The 16,231-nt window shown below is 43.7% G+C and overlaps 1 protein-coding gene across 2 annotated transcripts in view; it reads right to left on the reverse strand.

The window, feature by feature from the left end:
• SAMHD1 (SAM and HD domain containing deoxynucleoside triphosphate triphosphohydrolase 1) overlaps positions 1–15,874 on the reverse strand; it is a 57,176-nt gene extending 41,302 nt beyond the window's left edge. The window contains exons 1-3 of one of the 2 annotated variants that reach the window (XM_072800904.1): positions 15,791–15,874; positions 4,654–4,720; positions 833–905 (exon numbers count right to left, since the gene is read on the reverse strand). In XM_072800904.1, coding sequence (XP_072657005.1) covers positions 833–905; positions 4,654–4,720; positions 15,791–15,866 — 216 coding nt within the window. In that variant the 5' untranslated portion in view covers positions 15,867–15,874. Of the gene's footprint in view, positions 1–832; positions 906–4,653; positions 4,721–11,444; positions 11,793–15,790 lie in introns of those variants that run through there. The other variant, XM_072800903.1, reaches the window with a different exon arrangement.
• Positions 15,875–16,231: the final 357 nt, after the last annotated feature.

Consider the following 16,231-nt stretch of genomic DNA (forward strand, 5'->3'; position numbering starts at 1 on the left):
TTGCTCAGCGGTTTAGCGCCGCCTTCAGCCCAGGGCGTGATCTTGAAGACCCGGGATCAAGTCACACGTCGGGCTCCCTGCGTGGAGCCTGCTTCTCCCTCTGCCTGTGTCTGCCTCTCTCTCTCTCTCTCTCTGTGTCTCCCATGAATAAATAAAATCTTTAAAAAATAATAAAAAATAAAAATAAATAAAAAATTTAGAAAATGCAGTTTGTGGTGTGCCTGGGTGGCTAAGTAGGTTAATTAAGCATCTCCCTTCAGCTTGGGTCATGATCCCAAGGTCCTGGGATCCAGCCCCGCATTGGGGGGCTCCCTGCTTATCGGGGAGTTGGCTCCTCCCTCTCCCTCTGCTCCTCTCCTCCACCTTGGCTCATGCTCTCTCTGAAATAAGTAAAATCTTAAATAATAATAATAAAAAGAAAAAAAAGAAAATGCAGTTTAGAAGCATCAAAATCAATCAGAGAAGTAGACTTCCTTCCATTCTTTTTAAAATGAAAATTTTTTTCCCCTTTTAATATGAATTCTACAGGGGCATCTAGGTGGCTCAGTCAGTTGAGCATTTAACTCTTGATTTTGGCTAGGGTCGTGATATAAGGGTCCTGGGATAGACCCTTGTGCCTGACTCTGCCCTCAGCAGGGAGTCTGCTTGAGATTTACTCTTCCCATCTGCCCCTCCCCACAGCTTGCATGCACACACATGTGCTCTCTCTAAAAATAATATTTTAAAATAATAAATAAAATGCATTCTACATGTGTTCATTCTAAGTTATAGAACTTTATATAAAAAAAGCATGATAAATTTAAAAAAACATGATAAACTCTATTCCTCTTACCTTCATTGCATCAACATGAATTTCACTCAGTTGTTGGATACAAGCTTGGAGCTTCTTTCTGTCACCCAAGGTACTAAAATTATAATAGGATAAGCAAATCTATCATTATTTGCTTAATAATAATCCCTAGAGTATATAATAGTATATAATCAACGCTAAATTATCTACACTAACATAATAGGAAGTCAGATTAAAAGGAAAAATTAGGGGAAGCCTGGGTGGCTTGGCGGTATGGGTGCCTGCCTTCGGCCCAGGGCATGATCCTGGAGTCCCAGGATCGAGTCCCACGTCAGGCTCCCTGAATGGAGCCTGCTTCTCCCTCTGCCTCTGTCTCTGTCTCTGCCTCTCTCTGCCTCTCTCTCTCTCTCTCTATCATGAATGAATAAATAAAATCTTTTAAATAAATAAATAGAAAGAAAGAAAGAAAGAAAGAAAGAAAGAAAGAAAGAAAGAAAGAAAGAAAGAAAGAAAGAAATTAATAATTCAAACACATACCCCTGCTAAGAACTCTTCCCCAGGCTTGGTCCTCTTTCCGTGGTAACTCAGACTTCAATATCTCCTATGTCTCTACTGAATGCTCAAATTTTTTTTAAAAAGATTTTATTTATTTATTCATGAGAGACACACAGAGAGAGAGGCAGAGACACAGGCAGAGGAAGAAGCAGGCTCCATGCAGGGAGCCCGATGCGGGACTCGATCCTGGAACTCCAGGATCCCCCTGAATGCTCAATTGATACTTAAGTTTTTTTTTTTTTGGGGGGGGGGGATCCCTGGGTGGCTCAGCGGTATAGCACCTGCCTTTGGCCCAGGGCGTGATCCTGGAGTCCCGGGATCGAGTCCTGCGTCAGGCTCCTGGCATGGAGCCTGCTTCTCCCTCCTCCTGTGTCTCTGCCTCTCTGTCTCTCTCTCTCTCTCTATGTCTATCATAAATAATAAGTAAATAAATGTTTTTTTAAAAAGTTTAACTTACTACATTTAAACTCAATTAGTTAACATATAGTGTATCATTAGCTTTAGCTGTAGAGTTCAGTTACTCATCCACAGCATATAACACCCAGTGCTTACTACATTACATGCCCTCCTTAACAAACCTACGTTAACCTAACTGAAGTTGTCATCTTCCCTCACAACCCTGAATTTGCATGACTCAAGGTAGCACTCTGAAGTAGAGCACAGTAAGAATAAGAAAGGACTTTGAAATCAGAACTGGGGGCGCCTGGGTGGCTCAGTCCATTGAGTGTCTGCTTTTGTCTTGCGTCGTGATCTCAGGGTCCTGGGATCGAGCCCTGCATCCAGCTCCCTGATCAGTGGTGGGTCTGCTTCTTCCTCTAACTCTGTGATTCCTCTAACCCACTCTCCCTCAAATAAATAAATAAAAATCTTAAAAAAAAAAAAAAAAAAAGAGAGAAGAAATCAGAACTGGTTCGGGACATCTGGATGGCTTGGCGGTTGAGTGTCTGCCTTTGTCTCAGGGCATGATCCCGGGGTCCAGGATCAAGTCCTGCATTAGGCTCCCTGCATGAGGCCTGCTTCTCCCTCTGCCTATGTCTCTGCCTTTCTCTGTGTCTCTCATGAATAAATAAATAAAGTAGTCATAGGTCATTGTTAGACTACAGTAAGATTTTATTTCTGTATTTCATCATTTCTGAAATCGAAAATTTCTCACAACTGATATGTACATTTAATGTACCAATATTTCTTATTTCTTAGAAAACTCTTTTAAATCAACAGTTGATTATAAACTTGAGAAAATTTAAGTACTTTGTCTAAATTGCATTTTCCCTAGAAAGCAGAATCTAGGACAAGAGATTACATATAGGTCATTTATTTTAGGATATAAATCCTAGGAAAGGTAAAACAGGAAAGGAGAGGAAAACAGCACAAGGCTATATTAATAACTTGGTTACATTTGTACTACTGTTAACAACTTTGATCTCAATGGGATCTCCAAAGGCAGCTCCAGTCAGAATTTTGCCATAATGGAAATGTTCTATATCTGCCCTATCCAACATGGTAGCCGCTAGCCATAAGTGGAATATGGCTAAGAGAGGAATGGAAACTTTAATTTTAATTAATTTAAACATGTAGCTAGTGGCTTCTGTATAAGAAAACACAGCCTTGAAAAGTCCTGCAGAATCCACCTCAGAGTTATAAGATGGGTACAAGGTATGCCACATAATATTCGTATGAAATTCTATTTTGTTCACTCATGTCTCCCAAGTTCCTAGAAAAATTTCTCACACACAGTGGGCCCTCCATAATTATTTGTTGAATAAATCAGTAGTATTTGAGTCCACAAAGTAAATGGTTCTCTTTGAAAGCAAGCTCTACTGGAACAAATTCAATTAAAATAGTAAGCAACTAGGGATCCCTGGGTGGCGCAGCGGTTTGGCGCCTGCCTTTGGCCCGGGGCGCGATCCTGGAGACCCGGGATCGAATCCCACATCAGGCTCCCGGTGCATGGAGCCTGCTTCTCCCTCTGCCTGTGTCTCTGCCTCTCTCTCTCTCTCTGTGACTATCATAAATAAATTAAAAAAAAAAAAATAGTAAGCAACTATTAAACCTAAGAAATAAGTAGTAAGGGGAATTTTGAGGGGACTAAGAGGGCTGAAATGTGATTATGAAAGAGGCAAGGTAAGGTCTTGAAGATTCTGATCTAAAGAACATTTACTAAAACTCAAGTAAATGTCTTAAAGGTGATTTTTTTTCCTCACAATTTGCTTCTATTATCAACTACTAAACAATAGTACATGAAGTACTAATCCTTTGTTTTGATACTTTGGTTACTGTTACCACAAAAACATTTAGCTAAGTGGACTTCCAGAAGGAAAAAACCTTATTTCACCACTGTTGCCAATTCTCTAAAAAAATACAAACCAAAAAAAAAAAAGGGGGGGGGGGCGGATCCCTGGGTGGCTCAGTAGTTTAGCGCCTGCCTTCGGCCCAAGGCATGATCCTGGAGTCCCGGGATCAAGTCCCACATCAGGCTCCTGCATGGAGCCTGCATCTCCCTCTGCCTGTGTCTCTGCCTCTCTCTCTCTCCCTCTCTCTCTCTGTCTCTCATGAATAAATAAATAAAATCTTAAAAAAAAAATAAAAAAAACCACAACCCCCCCCCCAAAAAAATACAAACTCTCCATTTTAAGGAATATTTAAATTTTTGCACCTCAACCGTGATCTTTAAAGTGGATCCACACTAACCTAGACCTTACAACCTCCAGCCTTATATAGGAATTTCTAACTTTATTAAGGGCCAATGTGCTAATCACTTCATGTACATTGTCTCATTATTATTTTCCATTTGACAGATGCAGAAACTGAAGGGTTAAATTACTCGTCTCAAATCATACAATCAAAAAAGGACCAAAATACTTTGGATCGTGTCTTTAAAAAAAAACCTAATACCAAATATGCATTTCAGTCTTGAGATGACTTTAGGAAGATCTAGAAATATGTACAAAATAAGGTGGTAGCCTTGATTTTTCTTGTCAACATTTCTCTAACAGTTCTTATATATTTTTTGATGTGTATAATCCAATTATTCTGAACCTGAGAGTAAAAACTTGGCCACCACAAACTTCATGAAGGCTTGTCAGCAAAATTTTTTAAAAGAAGAATCATTAGCAATATTAAACACAGGATTTGCATGGCAAAAACAAAAACAACTGTGTTAACCAGCAAGTAGGGGATTCTGTTTTTAAGGACTTTTGCAGATTTAAAATGAAGACAGTTAATATCAGTGATCATGGGCTTTGTCCCTCTGAAGTGAATAACAAGGTCAGAACTATGCTTGGATACAAGGTGCATTTCATCATTCTTACCTTATTCCAAGTCTTTCAAGATCAGCCTCATTAAGGTGGAGCAATGTTAGACCTGTGATTTTATTTTCTTTAGAAGAAAAGGGAGAAAAAAAAAAGATAAAATGGTTTCAATATTTACAGCATATGCTTTTTTAATTTCTTTCAATTTGGATTCGCCAGAATTTACTCAGCTCAACATTTACTAACCACCTACACCAGGCATTGAGTACCTAAGTAGCACTTTTTCATTTGTCACTTAGAAAGTCCTTTTTTGGGCAGCCCTGGTGGCGCAGCGGTTTAGCGCCGCCTGCAGCCTGGGGTGTGATCCTGGAGACCTGGAATCGAGTCCCAAATCGGGCTTCCTGCATGGAGCCTGCTTCTTCCTCTGCCTGTGTCTCTGCCTCTCTCTCTCTCTCTCTCTCTCTCTGAATAAATAAATAAATCTTTTAAAAAAAAATAGAAAGTCCTTTTTTCCCAACATGGGGCTCAAACTCAAAACCCCAGGTTCAAAAGCCACATACTCTATAGACTGAGCCAGCCAGGCACCCCTGCCACTTGGAAAGTCTTCATTTTAATTAGATAACTATACTCACAGGCTTTTTTTTGATAAATCAAGTGAAAAAAATTTTTAAGATTTATTTGAGAGAGTGCAAATAAGTGTGCAGTGGGGAGGGGCAGAAAGAGAGTCAAGCTGACTCCATGTTCAGCACAGAGCCTGCCTGACATAGGGCTCGATGATGCCACAACCCTGAGATCAAGACCTGAGCTAAAGCTGAGAGTCAGCTGCTTAAAGAACTGTGCTACCCAGGTGACCCTCAAGTGAAATTTAAAAAATTATTTGATTAGGGGCAACTTGGTGGCTCAATCAGTGAAGCATCTGCTTTCAGTTGGGGAGATCAAGCCCCACTATGGAATTCCTGCTCAGCAAGGAGCCTGCTTCTCCCTCTCCCTCTGCCTGCCATTCCTCCTGCTTGTGCTCGCGTGCTCTCTCTCTCTCTGTCAAATAAATAGAATCCTAAAAAAAAATTAATAAAATAGGAGTAAATTATTTGCGAGGCAGTCCAAGCTGCAAAATCAACAACTTCCTTCTAAAACAGGTGAGGGGATCCCTGGGTGGCGCAGCGGTTTGGCGCCTGCCTTTGGCCCAGGGCGCGATCCTGGAGACCCAGGATCGAATCCCACATCGGGCTCCCGGTGCATGGAGCCTGCTTCTCCCTCTGCCTATGTCTCTGCCTCTCTCTCTCTCTCTCTCTCTCTCTCTCTCTCTCTGTGTGTGTGTGTGTGTGTGACTATCATAAATAAATATAAAAAAAAAAAAAACTATTTAAAACAGGTGAGATTTGAGGTGGGGGGGGGGGAGTATAAATCTATTGTTCTTAGAACAGTCAAGTCAAAGCCATAGCCTGGGGGCACCTGGGTGGCTCAGCAGGTTGAGCTTCAGACTCTTGATCTTGGCTCAGGTCTTGATCTCATAGTCCTGAGTTCGAGCCCAGTGATGGGCTATGTGCTGGGCAAGTAGCCTACTTAAAACTCACAGAAAAACAAAAAAAGAACAATTTCAAGTTCAGTAAATTTCATTTTGTACTTTTACTTTAGTGTTAACCTAGTTTTCTGAAAATACTCTCAATAAACTCTAAGACATACCTGAAGTGCCTGGCTGACTCAGTAAAACATACGACTCTTTTTTTTTTTTTCTTAAAGATTTATTTATTCATGAGTGACACAGAGAGAGAGAGAGGCAGAGACACAGGCAAAGGGAGAAGCAGGCTCCACGCAGGGAGCCCGAGGTGGGACTCAATCCTGGAACTCCAGGATCAGGCCCTGGGCTGAAGGCAGCACTAAACCACTGAGCCATCCAGGCTTCCCTCAGCTCGGGTTTTGATCTTGGGGTTGTGAATTCAAGATCATGTTGGGTGGGTTCCATGATGGAAATGGAGCCTACTTAAAACAAAAATTTTTTTTTAATTTTTAAACTTAAAAAAATAAAAAAATAAAAAATAATTAAAAAATAATAATAAAATAAAATAAAAAAATACTAGTACACTTGACATTTTTAATAGATACTGAGTTATGCTATTATGTAATTTTAGACAAATGGAATTATATTGTTTATAATTTATTTTTCACACCCAAGATATCACTTTTGTCAATTTTATTAAACTACATCATTTTTTAAATTTATTTTTAATTTTTTAAAAGATTTTATTTACTCATGAGAGACATAGAGAGAGACAGAGAGAGGCAGAGACACAGGCAGAGGGATAAGCAGGCTCCATGCAGGAGCCAAACTCGATCCCAGGTTTCCAGAATCATGCCCTGGGCTGAAGGCAGCACTAAACCACTGAGCCACCCACGCTGCCCAAACTACATCATTTTTAATGGCTGTCTTACATTCCACAATATAGATGCACCATAGTATATTTAACCAATTAAAAAAAAAAGATTTTATTTATTTATCTGACAGAAAGAGCAGGAGAGTGAGAAGCAGTCTCCTCACTGAGCAGGGAGCCCCACGTGAGATCATGACTTAAGCCAAAGGCACATGCTTAACTGACTGAGCCACCCAGCAACCCTATTTAATTAATTTTTTCTGATCCTTAAGCTAAGAAATTATATCCAAATAAGTATGCCTTAACATGAGTATACTAAACCGATGTGATAATTATGAAGATTTTACAAGACAAAGTATGAGAAGTGCAGAGAATAGTACTTCACACAAAGTAAATGCTAATATTAGCTCTCACTGTTAGGTACAACTATTATCAATGGATAGATTATTTCTATACTTTCTTGCTATTTATAACCAACGGTTGAAAGATTGATCTTGAATATGTTTCTTTGGACACCTGTACAATTCTATCTGTAAATTCCTACAAATGAAATTTCCTAAGTAAAAAAGAATTAACAAACTGTCCATGATTGAGCCAATAGACACTTCCATCAACTTTACTGGATCAGCCATTTCTCCTATTGTTGATCTTTAAATATTTTCCTATCTAAATAAAATTTTGATTATTTTAAAAATTACTGCAGAGATTGAATGTCTTTTTCTATGTTTGCTGGCTGGTTGTCAATAATCTATTCTTGTGTTCTGCTCATTGTTCTACTTTTTCTCCCTGCTCTTTATTAGTTTTATAACTTTGGTTATATTCTCCAATGATTTTTTTAAAATTGGTTTGTTTGGGCAGCCTGGGTGGCTCAGCGGTTTAGTGCTGCCTTCAGCTCAGGGCATGATCCTGGAGACTGGGAATCGAGTCCCATGTCGGGTTTCCTGCATGAAGCCTGCTTCTCCCTCTGCCTGTGTCTCTCTCATGAATAAATAAATAAAATCTTCAAAAAAAATCATCTGTAAAAAATATATATATTATATATAATATTAAAATATTATATGTATAATAAATTATATATTATATATATTATTATAATTATTATATATATTATGAATTACAGCCTCTAAATTTCAGGGTTCTTGTGAGATTGTGTTCCATAATGAGGAAAGGGCTCCAACACCTTATACTTCGTTTTGTCAAATAAAAACAAATCCAGACTAAGGATTAGAAAGACTATTTCAATAGGGAGAATGTTGTGATCTCAGAAATCTCCAAAATCAAACAAAAAGGTGTAGTTGTTTTTCATAAGGTAAGAGAAGGGTTAGCAGACTCTTTAGGAGGGAAGTGACCCCACTAGGGTCTGACAGGACAGTATCCTGCTATGCTCAGCCAGTTCCAAGAAAAGCTGATCATGGAGCATTCCACTTTTTAGTTCTTGCTCCAGTTTAGGACCCTCTAGGAGAGAGAAGCCTGACTAAAGTTTAGTCAAGACCAAACAAACAGGGACGGTTTGTTTGGCTCAGCGGTTGAGTGGCTGTCTTCAGCTCAGGGCATGATCCTGGGTCCGGAGATGGAGTCCCACATCAGGCTCCCTGTGAGAAGCCTGCTTCTCCCTCTATCTATGACTCTGCCTCTGTGTCTCTCATGAATAAATAAATAAAATCTTTAAAAAAAACAAAAAAAAGACCAAACAGTTAAGAAATGAGCAGTTGTAGGGGTATCTGGCTGTCTCAGCCAGTGGAAAATGGGACTTTTGAGCCCCCTGCTGGTGCACAGATGACTTAAAAATAAAAAATCTTGGGGTACCTAGATGGCACAGTCAGTTGAGAGTCCAGCTTTTGATTTCTCTGGTCAAGATAGTGAGATCCAGCCCCAAGTTGGGCTCTAACCTTGATGGGGAGTCTGCATGGGATTCATTCTCTCCCTCTTCCTGTCCCAGCCCTACATGCACTCATGTGCTTTCTCTCTACAAATCAATACATCTTTTAAAAATTAAAATATAAAAATAAAGATCTTTAAGAGAAGAAAGAAATGGGGATCCCTGGGTGGTGCAGCGGTTTGGCGCCTGCCTTTGGCCCAGGGCGCAATCCTGGAGACCCGGGATCGAATCCCACATCGGGCTCCCGGTGCATGGAGCCTGCTTCTCCCTCTGCCTGTGTCTCTGCACCCCCCCCCCTCTCTCTCTCTCTGTGACTATCATAAATAAATTAAAAAATTTTTTTAAAAAAAAGAGAAGAAAGAAATGACCAATTCTAACCACGTGGTCAGTTTTTACCAATTAAAAGCATGTAGTAAGAGGCACCTGGGTGGCTCAGTCGTCTAGTCTAAGCATCTGCCTTCAGCTCAAGTCATGATCCCAGGGTCCTGGAATGGAGCCCCAGGTCTGAGTCCCTGCTCAGCAGAGGAATCCCCTCCCCCCACCCCCCAGCTCATACTCTCTCTTTCCCACTCATGCTCTCATAGATAGATAGGCAGACAGACAGACAGACAGACAGATAAAAAAAAGTCTGAGCCCCCTGGGTGACTCAGTCAGCTACACTAAGCATCTGCCTTCAGCTCAGGTCAAGATCTCTGGGTCCTGGGACGGAGTTCCCTATCGGGCTCTGTTCAGAAAGGAGTCAGCTTCTTCCTCTACCCTTTCCCCCTGCTCATGCTCATGCACTTGCGCACACGCGCTCGCTCGCTCTCTCTCTCTCTCTCTCACACACACACACACACACTCTGTCTCTCATGAATAAATAAAATATTTTTAAAAATAAAATAAAAATAAATTTTTAAAGAAAATTTTATTTATTTATTCATGAGAGACACACAGAGAGGCAGAGACATAAGCAGGAGGAGGAGAAGCAGGCTTCCTGCGGGGAGTCTGATGTGAGACTCAACCCCAGGGCCCTGGGATCAGATGCTCAACCACTGAGCCACCCAGGTGTCCCATTAAATAAAATCTTTTTTTAAAAGATTATTTATTTATTTATTTATGAGAGACACAGAGAGAGGCGGGGAGGCGGGGGGGGGTGGGGGCAGAGACACAGGCAGAGGGAGAAGCAGGCTCCATGCAGGGAGCCTGACATGGGACTCGTCCCGGCTCTCCGGGATCACGCCCTGGACTGAAGGTGGCGCTAAACCACTGAGCCACCTGGGCTGCCCAAATAAAATCTTCACATGTAGTGAGTTCTGATAGCATGAGACTGTGGGTTCAAGAGAACAGATAACTCTGCAGGTTGATGAATTAATCTTTAGAACACCACTGAACAGAGGGCCAACAACACAATCATATTTTGGAGATAGAAAATATAAAACTACTTCATCCCCATCTATTGCTATTCAGAGAAAACTTCCATTCAGCCTGGAGGAAAACCACAGGCGGAGACAAGAGAGAAGTACGGTTTCTGACACCGTCAAGCTATTTTTTAAGTCCTGAAACAGTTAAAGTTCTTCCCACCCTAGACAAACAAGAGTCCACCCATAATTGCAAAAAAGTTTACTATATTTGTAAATGGCACTACCTTCCTATAGAACACTTCAGAGGATAAGACAGAGAGAGGGTAAGCTTTACACCCATTAGGGGAAGTTGAGAAGATTTCATGCGGATGGATGCTTGGACTTGAGCCAGTTGCTTACAACTCACGACCCGCACATCTCCCCCTGTGATGTGGCCAAGTTGTGGACTGCTGGGAGTTCAGTGGTCAGGTGAACAATCTGGGTTCAGATTTAGCTAAGGAAACTGATTTTAGAAAGCAAAACATAATCATTACCAAGCTCTACAAATGCAGTCAACAAACACATTGAGCTCTACTGGGATGCAATGGGGATTCAGGGGTCGACAAAACATGTTCCTCCTCCCTCAGGAAAACCCCGAGTAGAGCAATGATGGGGGGGGGGGGTGATAACAGAAACTTAAAAGCAGGAACACAAGGGTGCAAGCAGCTGCAGTAGTAGCACAGAGGGTTTCCGAGCCCAGTGCGCCTGAATGACAGGTCTGGGAAAAATATTCTTCTAACTTTAAAAAAAAAAAAGGAACCGGGTCTCACCAGTCCGGCGCTGCTGTGGGAAGTTCCAGAAGAAACCCACCAGCGTCAGCCCAAGGGCCCCGCCCAGGCTCACAGTCCCCCATGTCCCCCACCCCAGACGCCTCGTTCCTCCTCTCTCCATCCCCGCTCCCGCCCGCGCCCCTTCTGGCACCTCCGCGTGCCTCCGCTCCCCTCCCCGCCGCAGGTCACTCCGCCCGCGGCGCCCCCCGCCTCAGGCCACCCCTGCTGGTGCCTCCCGCGCGAGTCTCCCCTCCCCGCCTCGGGGCCCCGGCTCGGGAGCGCTCTCCGCCTCCGGTCCGGACCTTTGGTACCTCCCCGAGCAGGTCTTGCTTCCCCGCTCCGGGTCCTCTCGGAGGCCGCCAGGTCACTGCCCCGGGGCGCCCAGTCCTCAGGCCCGCGGTCCCCGCCTCGGTGGCCGCGTCCCGGCCCCTCAGCCCTCTAGCCCTGCTACCTCGGAAGCGTTCCAGTAGTCGGGGATCACCGAAGCCGCTGCGCTTTAGGAAGCAGCACACCTGCTCCGGGCCCCAGCTCTGGTGGTCGGGGCGGAGTTCGCGGCCCGAGGACCTCCCCGCCGCCGCGGAACGGGTGTTTGGCGGGGTTCTCGGACTGCCATCGCACCGGGGCCGCTTGAAGGGCTGGTCCGAGTCAGCTCCCTGCATGGCTACAACCCGCGCCCGGCACAGCACAGTCAAGAACCGCGGCGCTTGGACCGCGCGCAGGCGCACAGGCGGTCGGCCGGCCGCAAGGACGAGTCCGCTCCGCGCTGCCTGCCTACTGGCCTCCCGCGCAGGCGCACTGACGGCTCAGCCCTTGGGGCCGGCAGCCCAGCCACTTCAGCCACCGCGACCCCGTGCGCAGGCGCAATGGCAGCCCAATGGCCCTCCACCGGCCCGAGAGTTTACTGGGAGCGAGCGAGCAGAAGCCGAGACAAGGCCGTACTAATAAGCGCGACGTGGCAAGACTGTACCTAGGACCCGGAGAAGTCCCGTCACAGTCCCGAGCAGGGGCTCTTCGGGTGAATTGAGAGTGCCTTCCTCCAAATGAGCATCCTGGATATACCTTTGGCTGTGTTTTAGATGCCCCAAACTTTTTTTTTTTTTTTAAAGGTTTTATTTATTCATGAGAGAGACACAGAGAGGCAGAGGCATAGGCAGAGGGAGAGGCAGGCTCCATGCCAGCACCCCGGGATCAGGACAGGAGATCAAGGCAGACACTCAACCACTGAGCCACCCAGGTGCTCCGTAGATGCCCCCCAAACTTAGAAGAAACCTAAAAGGCCACCAGGCTGCCAGCAGCTTCCCAATTAGAGAAAAATGGGAAAGAAGCTGATCTGGAAGACCCTGGAATGATGTCAAATCTGATATGAAGGTAATCTTGCATTTCTCAAGTTCTACAGTGTTGCCAGGCAGTTAGAGGGCCCTGGGGATGCCTGTCCATGAACTGTTATCTTCAGGTTTCCAAACAGAAGCACACTTCGGGCAGCCCGGGTGACTCAGCGGTTTGGCGCCGCCTGCAGCCCAGGGTGTGATCCTGGAGACCAGGGATCGAGTCCCATGTCAGGCTCCCTGCATGGAGCCTGCTTCTCTGCCTGTCTCTACCTCTCTCTCTGCGTCCCATGAATAAATAAATAAAAATCTTAAAAAAAAAAAAGAAGAAGAAGAAAGAAGAAGAAGAAAGAAGAAGAAGAAGAAAGAAGAAGTACACTTCAAACTTCTCTCAAAAAGAATCCTCAACGGGATCCCTGGGTGGCGCAGCGGGGTTCGCCTGCCTTTGGCCCAGGGCATGATCCTGGAGACCCGGGATCGAATCCCACGTCGGGCTCCCGGTGCATGGAGCCTGCTTCTCCCTCTCCCTCTGCCTGTGTCTCTGCCTCTCTCTCTGTGTGACTATCATAAATAAAAAAAAAAAAAAGAATCCTCAACCCCCCGCCCCCCATCCTAACTCTTTACCCAGAGGAAAGGAAGCAGCCAATCTGATTACTGTTAACCAAAACTCACCTGAGTAGATTTAAAGATCTAATTGGCTCTATTCAATGATTCACGAATAGGGCAGCATCCTATCTACTGAAGAGAAAGGAGCTGTACAAAATGGAAGGCTTTTAAAGGCAGGAGGTAAGACAAGAAAGTCATAGCAAAAGAAAGGATTATTTTAGGCATCACCCAACTTTGAAAGACAGGGGTCACCAGGCTTCTGGCTTGCCAGTGCAGGCCAGGATATTCCAGACTGAGTGGTTAAAGGTCACAGTCCTGGGAAAGGCTGAAATTGCGGTTAGATTAGATATTAAGTATTGGTTTGCTGATGCGGAGCTTAGCAGGTGACTTCATTTGCGGCCTGTTTTTTTTTTTTTTTTTTTCAACATTACTTAAAAACTTATCCTCAAGGGCTTTTACCGCCTGGTGGTAACAGCCTATAAAAATGGGAGGCAGGGGATCCCTGGGTGGCGCAGCAGTTTGGCGCCTGCCTTTGGCCCAGGGCGTGATCCTGGAGACCCAGGATCGAATCCCACATCAGGCTCCTGGTGCATGGAGCCTGCTTCTCCCTCTGCCTGTGTCTCTGCCTCTCTCTCTCTCTCTCTCTCTCTCTCTCTGTGACTATCATAAATAAATAAAAAAAATTAAAAAAAAAAAATGGGAGGCATAGGGGCAGCCCTAGTGGCCCAGCAGTTTAGCGCGGCCTTCAGCCTAGGGCCTGATCCTGGAGACCCAGGATCAAGTCCCATGTCAGGCTCCCTACATGGAGCCTGCTTCTCCCTCTGCCTCTCTGTCTCCATGTGTATGTGTGTGTGTTTCTCATGAATAAATAAATTTTTAAAAAAATCTTTAAAAATGGGAGGCATGTCCCCCATCATGTTAATCACTCAGAGGCAGAACCAAATTTCCCTATAGATGTTAGTGTGTGGGGCAGCCCAGGTGGCTCAGCGGTTTAGCGCTGCCTTCAGCCCAGGGTGTGATCCTGGAGACCTGGGATTGAGTCCCACGTCGGGCTCCCTGTGTGGAGCCTGCTTCTCCCTCTGCCTGTGTCTCTGCCTCCCTCTCTCTCTCTCTGTGTCTCTCATGAATAAATAAATAAAATCTTAAAAAAAAAAAAGATATTAGTGTGTGCGATTAACTGGTAATAGGACTACTGCTACCACCACTACAGCCAATACACTGTCCCATCAACTCAGCCATAGATCCATCTAGGGATAAAGGATGAGTAAGACAGGGGCACCTAGCTGGCTCAGTTAGTAGAGGAAGTGACATTTGATCCTGGAGATATCATGAGTTTGAGGCCCACGTTGGGCATAGAGATTACTTTAAAAAGCAAAACAAAATAATAAGTAATTGAAAAAAAGGATGAATAAGGCAGATTATCATTGTGCATATGAACATTACTGATCTTGTGGAGAGCAAAATATCCTTTTTTTTCTTTTTTAAGCAATCTCTCCACCCAATGTGGTGTTCAAACTTAAAACCCCGAGATCAAGAGTTGCATGCTCTACTAGCTAAGGCAGCTGGGTCCTCCATAAAATATTCTTAGCATACACTTAGAGCTTTACTCTGATGCCAGGCACTGTTCTAAGGGTTTTACAAATATTAATTAATGTATCACAATAACCCTAGGATATAAGGAACTGAGATACAAAGAAATAAGTAAATCATTTTCTCCTGGTCACACAGCTAGTAAATGATGAAGCCTAGATTCAAACCCAGACAATCTTGGGGTGCCTGAGTGGCTCAGTCAGTAAGGTGTCTTCCTTCAGCTTAGGTCATGGTATTGGGATCCTGAGATAGAGCGCCTTTTTGGGCTCCCTGATCAGCAGGGAGACTGCTTCTCTTTCTTCCTCTGCCCTTCCCTGGCTCCTGCTCTCTCTCTCAAATAAATAAATAAAATCTTAAAAAAAAAAAACAAAACACAACAATCTAGCATGGCTTCAAAGTCCATGCTCTTAATCACTTTCTAACTATTGCTTGTTATGGAAATTTTGATATAAAATTATTTTATATGGGATCCCTGGGTGGCGCAGCGGTTTGGTGCCTGCCTTTGGCCCAGGGCACGATCCTGGAGACCCGGGATCGAGTCCCACATCGGGCTCCCGGTGCATGGAGCCTGCTTCTCCCTCTGCCTGTGTCTCTGCCTCTCTCTCCTCTCTCTCTCTCTCTGTGACTATCATAAAAAAATTAAAAAATTAAAAAAAAATTATTTTATATTAGTTTACTAAAAATTTTCAATTGCTCCCTTGTCCCATAGACCCACTTGCCTTTCATCTGCACAGAAGGGCCAGGTTCAGCAAAACATGCCCTTAAGCTTCAGAATAATTTGAGAAAAGAACAGAGTTTCCAAGACTCAGGAAGCCCAAACAAAGGGGTAAAAGAGACAATCAATAGCATATGAATGAAAGCTTATTTCAATTTGGAAATAGTTGGCTTGAAAACATATTTTTCAGTATTGTGGGAAAAGCTGCCCTGGCTGCAAGATTTCTTTGGCAGTAGGTGATAAAAGCAAGGTTTTAAATTTAATCAGATTGGTTTGTTCGAAGCAGTTGCTTTTGAGAACTTTAATTTTCTATTTGTTTGTGTTAAAGAGTGTCACTTAATGCCATATTTATTATTTTCCTCCTAACCCCCTACTTTCTAGGGGCCCTAGATCTTGCACAAGGTGGTTGGTTACTTGCTCAAGATCACATGGCTGGTAAGTGACAGAATGGAGATTCAAAGCTGACTCCACCACTTCCAGCTTTCCAGTTTGCCAGTTCAGTTATAGTCCTGGTGATCTTGCTCCATTTAGTCTTTCCACAACATTGGAAGAGTTACCTACTTAACTTTGGCCCTGTGCTCTGGTCATGTTGAGGGAAATGACTGCTCAGCCTCTCCTTTGATGTCAAACTTGCCATCGTTCAGACTAGAAAAAAAAAAAAAAACTAATTTCAATTATTTTAAAGCCCATTGCTTAATAATCTTGAATATACCCAGCAATTTTTTTTTTTACCTACCCTTATCTAGCTACCCTTTCACCCACCCAGCTGAGCTCGGCAATTTTATTTCCATCAGCACTAACCTTGTGGTTTTATATCTCTCCACAGCTTCCTCTTCAACCAGTGCTGCTGCTTCTCAATGCCAGCTGTCATCACTCTCTTTCACTTCCCCTTCACCCTTCACTGAACCTAGCCTCCTCAAGACATTCTTTTCTCTTTTTTTTTAAATATCTGCCCCAAGTCCCAAAGCCAAGCCAAAAAAAATTTTTTTAAGATTTTATTTC

Source organism: Canis lupus, chromosome 26 (assembly GCF_048164855.1).
Source record: "Canis lupus baileyi chromosome 26, mCanLup2.hap1, whole genome shotgun sequence".
Classification (NCBI taxonomy): Eukaryota; Metazoa; Chordata; class Mammalia; order Carnivora; family Canidae; genus Canis; species Canis lupus.